The sequence below is a fragment of the Pseudoliparis swirei genome, chromosome 10, assembly GCF_029220125.1.
Source record: "Pseudoliparis swirei isolate HS2019 ecotype Mariana Trench chromosome 10, NWPU_hadal_v1, whole genome shotgun sequence".
Classification (NCBI taxonomy): domain Eukaryota; kingdom Metazoa; phylum Chordata; class Actinopteri; order Perciformes; family Liparidae; genus Pseudoliparis; species Pseudoliparis swirei.
In genome coordinates, this window is record NC_079397.1 from 2,997,508 (window position 1) to 3,007,698 (window position 10,191).

Consider the following 10,191-nt stretch of genomic DNA (forward strand, 5'->3'; position numbering starts at 1 on the left):
GACTCGGAGAGCAGAGTTAGTAACGGTGATTGAGAGATGAAAATTCATCCTTAAGAGAGATGAAAGAGGAGAGAAAATTGTGCATCCCAAAATCAGTCTCTGCAGCTATAAGCCTATAGCATATCAAGGGGCTGACCAGGGCAACCTGATTCAGCCCTAACTATAAGCTCTGTCAAAGAGAAGGTCTTAAGTCTGCCTTAAACGAGGTGACTGTGTCTGCCTCCGGACTGAAATTGTGTTGGTTCTGTATAAAAGAGGAGCTTGATAACTATATAGTTTGTATATATATATAAATATTTCTAAATAATAAATATATAGAAAATAAATCAAAACACATATATATATATATATTTATACTTTTTTAGCTTTGTATTATTAATTATTTATTCTATTATTAGTTCGTATATATAATTTGTATTTATATATTTGTAAATGAAAAGAATATAAAAAATAAAGGATTAGATAAATATATATTTATATATATAGATATAATTTTTTAGATTTTTATTTTTATTTTATTAATAATTAATTTTATATATAATTTGTATTTATATATTTTTAAATAAAAATAAAATATATATATATTCTTTTTCCTATATATTTTTGTTTATTTCTCAAGTTTTTATTTCCCAGAGATCAAAGGCCTCTCCAGTAGAACAGATTCATCTATTTTTATTAAAGTGACTCATTTACATTTTTAAACTTTCATTTTCCCGTAGTTCCGTATCTTTTATTGGTCGTGTATCAATACATCATTAGAGGTGATACAAACACAACAACATATATCTCTCTATATATCCTCCTCCTCCTCCTCCTCTTCCTCCTCCTCCTCACTCGGTTTACACAGACTGATGGGTGGAAGATGGGTTATTGATAGGAGGAGGGAGGGATCGATAGGAGGAGGAGGGAGGGGCTGGAACTAGGCCACCCATCTGTTGAGACCCATTAATCTACCTGCTGGGAGGAGGAGGAGGAGGAGGAGGAGGAGGAGGAGGAGGAGGAGGAGGAGGCATAAACCAGGAGGAATGAAACACTTGTCTGAGTGTTGATGGACAGACGAACAGCGCCCCCCAGTGGCTGCTGGGAGATCTACAGCCATGTTCGTCACACACACACACACACACACACACACACACACATTATTAACTAGATATTAAAGCTCCACATCATTTCACTCGTGGAGTTAATTCAAAACATCCTGATGAGAATAAATGAGTCTCAACGAGAAGGAAATGGAATATCGAATAAATTGTGTGTGTGTGTGTGTGTGTGTGTGTGTGTGTGTGTGTGTGTGTGTGTGTGTGTGTGTGTGTGTGTTTTAAGCTGAAGTTTAAAGGACTCAAGTGGACCTTTTTAAAGTTTGCGCTATACCTATATTTAATTAAATTATTGTGCTAAATGGAAACAATAAACTTTAAATGGGACGATTTTTTTATTTTTTATTTTATTTATTTATATGTATTTTAACATTTGGTCTCTCCTCCACTGAGCTAAAGGAGGACAAGTGTTCATAGTCGGCCCTCAGTTTGCGAGCAATTCACAAGTGTGTGTGTGTGTGTGTGTGTGTGTGTGTGTGTGTGTGTGTGTGTCTGTGTGTGTGTGTGTGTGTGTGTGTGTGTGTGTGTGTGTGTGTGTGTGTGTGTGTGTGTGTGGGTGTGTGTGTGTGGGTGTGTGGGTGTGAGTGTGTGTGTGTGTGTGTGTGTGTGTGTGTGTGTGTGTGTGTGTGTGTGTGAGTGTGTGTGTGTGTGTGTGTGTGTGTGTGTGTGTGTGTGTGTGTGTGTGTGTGTGTGTGGTGTGTGTGTGTGTGTGTGTGTGTGTGTGTGGGTGTGTGTGTGTGTGTGTGTGTGTGTGTGTGTGTGTGTGTGTGTGTGTGTGTGGTGTGTGGTGTGTGTGTGTGTGGTGTGTGTGTGTGTGTGTGTGTGTGTGTGTGTGTGAGTGTGTGTGTGTGTGTGTGTGTGTGTGTGAGTGTGTGTGTGAGTGTGTGTGTGTGTGTGTGTGTTGCCCTGGCAGTTTTGAGTGTGACAGATGAACTGAAGCTGCAGGAGAAGTATAGAAGAAAATCCCATCAGTGAAATGACACACACACATACACACACACATACACACACACACACACACACACACACACAATGTGCATTACAGTGATGGATCTGCTCTGTGATTGGTGGCGACGCTCTTATGGCTGAGGGAAGTCAAACCCTTGAAGGACGGGTCTGACCCCCTCAGTTAGATTGATGTTGGAAACACTAACGGCCAATCAGATGAGCCGGTTAACGGGAGGGGCGGGGCTAATAGGTATTTAATTACTGGACAAACAGGACGACGGACTAACGGGGCAGAACGTGTCACCTGTCCGTCTTTGTCACGAGACGCGTGATTGGTCGATGGAAGACAATAAAGTGGTGAATTCAGGAGCCAATTAAATTAAACCACACATATACACGTATACACACACACACATACACATGTACACACATACACATACATACATACATACATACACACACACTGGAGGCATACATACACACATACACACACACATACACACATATACACATACACACAGATACACACATACACAGATATACATTACTGACATGATGTTTACTGACTTGGTGTTTACAGTTGTTGTTTACTCTTATTGTTTACTCTTGGTGTTTACTGTTGTTGTTTACTGTTGTTGTTTACTGTCTGTCTGTTGTACGTTTCTCTTTCATTTCAGAAGTCTCTGTTCAGTAAACCGGTTTATTTAGTTCTCTTCACGACAGAAGAGTCTTCACATGCGCATGTGTGTGTGTGTGTGTGTGTGCGTGTGTGTGTGTGCGTGTGTGTGTGTATGTGTGTGTCTGTGTGTGTGTGTATATCAGTGCTCCCCTGATAATCAGACACAATTACGCCCCAACAGAAAGAGAGAGAAGTGGGAGGAAGGTATCAGGAGGGACCCATTGATGTGGTAATATCTGTCTCACACACACACACACACACAGGTGTACACACACACACACACACACACACACACACGTATACACAGGCGGCCTGACAGCAGCAGAATAGTAAATTGCAGATTGTGTCTCACAAACCTTTTAATACAGAACGAGACTGATGTCTCCTGGGGATGCTCCCTTTGTGAAGAGTCCTTCTCCGTCTCCTCTGATGAGTCCTTTGTTATAAATCCTTCTTCATCTCCTCTGATGAGTCCTTCTCCGTCTCCTCTGATGATTCCTTTGGTATGATACCTTCTCCGTGTCCTCCAATGAGTCCTTCTCCATCTTTTTTGACGAGTCCTTTTTCGTGTCCTCTGATGAGTCCTTCTCTGTCTCCTCATGAGTCCTTCTCCGTCTCCTCGTGAGTCCTTCTCTGTCTCCTCTCATGAGTCCTTCTCCGTCTCCTCGTGAGTCCTTCTCTGTCTCCTCCGATGAGTCCTTCTCCGTCTCCTCTCATGAGTCCTTCTCCGTGTTCTTTGATGAGTCCTCTTATGAGTCCTTGGATGAGTCCTTTTCTATGTCCTCTGATGAGTCCTTCTCCGTCTCCTCCTCCTCCTCCTCCTCCGATGAGTCCTCTAATGAGTCCTCTGATGAGTCCTCTAATGAGTCATTCTTTGTGTCCTCTGATGAGTCCTCTAATGAGTCATTCTTTGTGTCCTCTGATGAGTCCTCTGATGAGTCCTTCTCTGTCTCCTCATGAGTCCTTCTCCGTCTCCTCCGATAAGTCCTTCTCCGTCTCCTCCTCCTCCTCTGATGAGTCCTTTTCTGTGTCCTCTGATGAGTCCTTCTCCGTCTCCTCCTCTTCTGATGAGTCCTCTAATGAGTCCTCTGATGAGTCTTCTGATGGGACCTTCTCCGTCTCCTCCTCCTCCAATGAGTCCTCTAATGATTCCTTTTCTGTGTCCTCTGATGAGTCCTTCTCCATCAGTTAGGGTTCTACCATGTGGAACAACCTATAACTCAGGGTGATCAAACAACACACAAGTGTTAGGGTAGGTTAGGGGTTAGAACATGTGACCTATGACTCCGGGTGTTAGCTCGTACCTTAAAGCATGCGTACGTTGACACAAGACAGAAGCTAAGTATTCAAACTATTAGATGCTTGAACACACAACCATCCCTTTTCTATACACACACACTCACACACACACAAGTTGTATTCTACACAACATTAGTACGGTTCACGCCTTTCAAAGGTTTGATTGAAACGCGTTGATACAACCAAGACAATAATTAAAGGTTGGTCACGTTTTCTCGTGTTGGGACTCGGCCAAAAGTCCTCCATGAGCTAAGAGGCTCATTTGCTTCCTCCAGAGGGAAGTGAAGCGTTGTGTTGAGAGGGAGATCTTTGTTTCTACAGAGGTCGTCTTCATGCTGAGAGGCTCACGAAAGTCTTCCTAAGGACTCGTGTCTCTCCCATATCGCGCGGTTAGTTATTACTGTTAGACACAACAATCATTGTGTCTGCACACACACACTCCTGTCGACACACTTTGAACAAATACAACCTGATGTTTAACCAGCTGAGCACCAAAATAAATAGAAACCTGCTGACTGGCCACGAGACGTAACTCCATAGATTTGAACCCAGAGCCTTTTAGCCGTTAACACGTGACCTCTCTTCAACACCTTCTGGATTCTGCCATCACACAACTAAAAGTCTAGCGGGGTTCAATAAGTGATTGTCCAGAGGGGCGTACCTAAGTATACCACCACCCTCCCGACAGTACTCACACATCTAAACAATAAAGTACCCGTCACACATTGACGAATCGCTCTACTTGAAGACGCTCGTCCGCCACCTTGTACACCCACGTTCCTTAAAACCCACCCACCACGTAGTCAGGGTAACTCGACCCAGCTGGGGCTTCTCAAGGAGTTATGTCACAACACCTCCCCACCCCCCCCACACACACACACACACACACCCTCGGACCTTACTTGTTTGTTGACTTTGGGTCGGGACCGGTGACAAGTCACCGAGCCCTGGTCAGAGGTCTCCTTGACCCTCTACACTCACTATTATGTTTTCCACTAAAACAGTTGATGCCTACACAGATATTCAACTAATATGTGTTGTACTTTCACTGTGTTTAACTCTAGTGTGAGATATAAACCACGAGATAAAACATACTTTAGTATTTAAAGGCTGAGATCATTATAACACCTCAAAATACATTTTCCTTCCACTAGCACAGACAGTAAGGACAGCACAGGTGAGGGAGGGGAGGCTTCTTCTTCTTCTTCTTCTTCTTCTTGTGACATGCACATTACATTGAGCCTGCATACAGATGGCTATGAAGACAGACAGAAAGTGCAGCGAGACAGTTTGAGAGAGAGACAGGCCGACACGGGAAGTCTCTCTGATTGAGATAAGAGCCTCGAAGTCTTTGAGCTTTCGGAGGAAACCTGAAATCCAGAACATTATTTGCATAATCTGACTTGTATTCAAACCAACACTCATCTCCATACCCACAATGCACCTGGCCTCTGACACATTACCATAATCCATCAAACCTGTGCAGACTTTCATCTGGTTTGTAAAGGTGCAGCTGATGTTGCACCGATGTTTTCTCCTGAAGGTCTCACAGAGACTTAACATAGTCGCCCCCTTGTGGTCAGGAGAGAGAATGCAGCTTTAACACATGAAGCATAAACCTCTATACAGTGATGTAAAGTAACGAAGTAGAAGTACTTCGTTACTTTACTTAAGTAGTTTTTTTGGGTATCTGTACTTTATTTTACGACTTATTTTTCTTACTTTGTTTACTTCACTTTTACTTGTACTTTTACTTTGCACATTTCCCTACGACTTTTCCCTGACATTTGATACTCGAGAAAAAATAGCATAAAAAAAAAAATATTTGTGGAACACATCACCGGTTAGAACAACACGCAGCGCACCTGAACGAAAGCACCAGGTTGGGGTCAGTGGTCCTTGCAGCGTTCTTCTCTTTTAGTGATGCCCAGGATATTGTGGCCCTGCTACGAGACTGACTTCGTTTCATGTGGACAGCAATGGGCATGACTACTCGAAACCCCAGGACCAAGATCCGTCCGTGGCCATATTTGGGTGAACTCTTTCTTTATTAGGATGAGATTTCTTCCTACGGATTCTTCTCCTCGATGAAGTGCCTCATACGGAGATACTGGCTGACAACTCGGCCTCAACAAAAACTACATTGGAGTAGAATTAAAGATTAATCCATGATTAATTAATAGTCATCATTTGGCAGGAGAGGGAGGTGTCTGATTGTCCTGCATGTCTGTATGTTGAGTTAATGTTAGCTAAACTACATGTCAAATCGCCAATGACAATTAAGCGTGAGTGGAGTAGGCGGATCTTAGCGAGTTAATGAGCTGAAGAAGTGTTGACAGTTCTTGTTGTTTGTTGATTTGAGGTCATTTTATATAATGCTATTATTATTATTATTTTAATAATATAAGGTAATGATTCGTCCAGTAATGTGATATTGATTTGGGACTGTTGTTGTGTTTAACTACAGAATACAAGTACATATTTCACAATCAACTCTGGATCTGGATGCTGCAGACAGTGCTAAATGTATAAACCTATATTAAAACAAACTATTTTATACAAAACTCAGTTGGGGTTTGGACATGGGGTCGCGACATGTTAGGAAGTATTTATTAATTCTATGTATCTGTAACTTTCTCTACTTTAGCTAGAATGGACTACATCAAGCCTTTGTGGCCTCCTGCTCCCTGCAGCTATGTGGTACCCACAGGTCAGTTCATCTGATAGAAAGGACTTCTTCTTCGTCATCTCAAGCGCATGAGCAACGGCAAACAGCTGGATGAGCGAAATTCCGTTGACTTGCTGAAATCTGTGCTGCTGTGTGCTGCTATGACTAGACACTCTACCATCGGGGCCTGTGGCTGAACCTCTACACCATCAGGGCAGACACTCTACCTGCATCAATGAACAAGACATTTTTCACTTTAGATGATTCTGGTTGTTACTTTTGTTCTGCTTTTTCTTTGTGTGTCGTTTTATATTTTATGTTCATAGGCGCCACAGTAATCAAACAAATAAACTTCATAATTTCAAATTCTGACCCTTTGTTTTTTTTATTTAACATTTTTTACTTTTTTACTCGTCAACATTTCAAGCACATTTAATATCAGAAAATTACTTTTGATACTTGGCACAAAAAAATCAGATACTTTCATACTTTTACTCAATCGTTCTCATCAGGACTTTTTGACTTTTGAGTCATTTTCTGTCACTTTTCTTTATATTACTATCTTTGGACTACTATCACTTTGCTTCTACAACAAGAGGAGTCGCCCCCTGGTGGTCAGGAGAGAGAATGCAGCTTTAACACATGAAGCATAGACTTCTATACAACCAGAGGAGTCGCACCCTCGTGGTAAGTACAGATAATGCAGATTAAACACATGAAGCATAGACTTCTATACAACCAGAGGAGTCGCCCCCTGGTGGTCAGGAGAGAGAATGCCGCTTTAACACACGAAGCATAGACTTCTATACAACAAGAGGAGTCGCCCCCTGGTGGTAAGTACAGATAATGCATCTTAAACACATGAAGCATAGACTTCTATACAACCAGAGGAGTCGCCCCCTGGTGGTCAGGAGAGAGAATGCACATTTTAAGACACTTCAGCATTGGCTTACCATCCCAGAGTTGGTAGTTGGCCCCTGGAATCTCATGAATTAGAATCTAATAATTTAATTCACACTAATCCGACAAATTCATCTATCCCTGATTTACAAACCCTGAAGTTGATCCATAATAATTAAAACAAAGCTTTCAACTTTGCCGTTTGGTAAACTCCTCCCCCAAACAATAACTGTCCAACGCTTTACCAGGATGAGGCCTCTAACGGTAGAGATGCTGCTTCGAGCAGCTGATATATCATGTTATTGGTAACGACCCTTCTGAGGCCTGTTTTGTGGAAGTGTCTCAGTGTTGGGTGAAATCACACAGCATTGAAATAACCCAGCATTTCTTTTAATATATTTAGTTTGACAGTCAGTTCAGCACAACCATGTTAAAGCATTTCAATCTAGTGTGGGATTTGTTGGATGATGGCAGCCCAGAAGTACTGTATAGAGTTAGAGAGCAATTAGTTTAAATCAAGCACATCATCAATGGATTTTTTGAATAGCAGCCGCTGAACATAGCAACCAAAGCACAGAACATATAGAAGTGTCATGGCAGGTCGCGAAATAGTCACACATCACAATCTATTGGTCTTTTTGATCTGTTGTGTCATTGGGGATGAACATGAATCCAAGAAAGTCCTATAGATCAGCGTTTCATGACTACTTCACAAACTTCTGTGAGACTGTATTAAAAACATTAGTCAGTTGTTAGAATCAGAAGGGTGGAGTCCTGATGTAAAGGGCAGAAGAAAGGGAGGAGTCCCTCAGTGAAGGAGTAGCCCGTGAAGGAGTAAATAAGAGCTGCCGAATCTACGTTATAGAAGGAGACCAGACCCTCTGGGTAATCCACGAACACCCTGACCCTGTCAGGCTCTTCTCTCACAGTGAGCTGCTCCGGCCGGCCAGTAAGTGGAGTGTACTGCCCTCCATGCAAATAAAACAGAGCCCAGAAGCCATTGTCAGTGTTTCGTTGGACGACACCCTCCCTGTGGACGGACTCTTTGGCCACTCCTAAAATCCACGAATTCTTTCCTGTAACTTGAACATCGAAGTAAAATTTCGTAAGAAAGAAACTCTGCTTTCCCAATACGCAATTTAGACGGTCAAATCTCTTCGGGTCGTACGGGACTTCATTCCACACGTCGCTGTAGTCTACTTGTTTCTCACCATCGGACACGATGAGATTGGGATGAGCTGTGTTGGGATCCAGAGTCACGTCCACCGCGTTGCCGCTGAATCTCCACGGCTCCTCCAGCTTCCTCATCTCGTGTTCGGCCGTCTCTCTCAGCTGGACCACGACGAGGTTCACGAAGATCCTCAGGATGCCCTCGTAGGACACCGGAGAAATGCGGACGTCCGGCAAGTCGTAGGCGAGAGGAGCCATGTTCAAGAACGGGATGCTCTGCAGGAAGTGGAGGTGGTCTTCTGCGAGTGAGAGCTGCTCCACCTCGGCCCGCCTCTCCGTCAGCTCGTGGATTTCCTGTTCCACCTCTTCGATGAAACCTTCGGCCTGATTCAAGATCGCTTGGTGCTTCGCTGAGATTATCTTAAAGACCCTGGCCTGGATTTTGTCCACAGTCTTCTTCAAAGCTGCGAAGACCTGACCTCCATCGGCGAGCTGACGGTCTGCAGCTTCAACGCTCAACGAAACCGAGTGTTGGACCTCTTGTATTTTAATCTCTCTCTCCTGGATGGTCTGCCGGATCACAGCCTGTATTTTCTGAAGATCTTTGATCTTTTCTACATATTCTTCTCTCAGGGAAACAATGTTGTGAAACCTGTGACTCGAGTCGGCGCAGGACTGACATATGAGCATCTGTTCGTCCTTGCAGTAGAGCTCCAGAGGTCGGCCGTGCTTCGGACACACGCCGCCCGCCGCCTTCTCCACCGCGTCAAACAGCTGATGAGTTTTCAGGCCGGAAGCCATTCGATGAAGATGTTGGGTCACCGCGAAGCAGACGGTGAGACACAACAGGCCGAATGCTACAACAAACCAGAACCGCAGGGCGGTCCAGACGGACGGCGTCGGGCGAGTTTCAGGGGGAACGTCACAGGAAACTTCTCCAGGTTTGGCGACTCGTTGCCCCAAGCTCTTCCCGCCTTTTTCTCTGGCCGACCGTCTGTACTGAACCGTCATCTCAGATATCAGACGGTTGACTCCGAACTTGCATTTTCTATCCACGCGCTCGTTACACATGGGACACAGGCGCTGGGACCTGGAGTTCAGGTGCTGCTTGATGCACATTTTGCAGAAGTTGTGTCCGCACGGTATCGTGACGGGATCGTTGAAGACTTCCAGGCAGATGCAGCACCACAGCTGCTCTTCAGTCGGCAGATAGTTGGCAGCCGACATGTTGACCTGGAGCCAAAGACAAGCTATGACTCATTGGTGTCATCACATAGCGTTCTGCATGTCGTGTTGTTACGTAGACAAACAAAAACATCTCCTTCTGCATACTATCAATGAAGGAATGCACCAATAGATCTATATTTACTGAATTGTTTTCATTTAATATATATTATACATTGTGCACCTGCACTTGAATTCCAATTCCT

General features: G+C 43.7%; 1 protein-coding gene across 1 annotated transcript; it reads right to left on the reverse strand.

Annotated features, from left to right (window-relative positions):
- Positions 1-7,965: 7,965 nt before the first annotated feature.
- Positions 7,966-9,988, reverse strand: LOC130200867 (nuclear factor 7, ovary-like). Its single transcript, XM_056425443.1, has one exon. The coding sequence runs from the start codon at positions 9,986-9,988 to the stop codon at positions 8,333-8,335; it is 1,656 nt and encodes a 551-aa protein (XP_056281418.1). The 3' UTR covers positions 7,966-8,332.
- Positions 9,989-10,191: the final 203 nt, after the last annotated feature.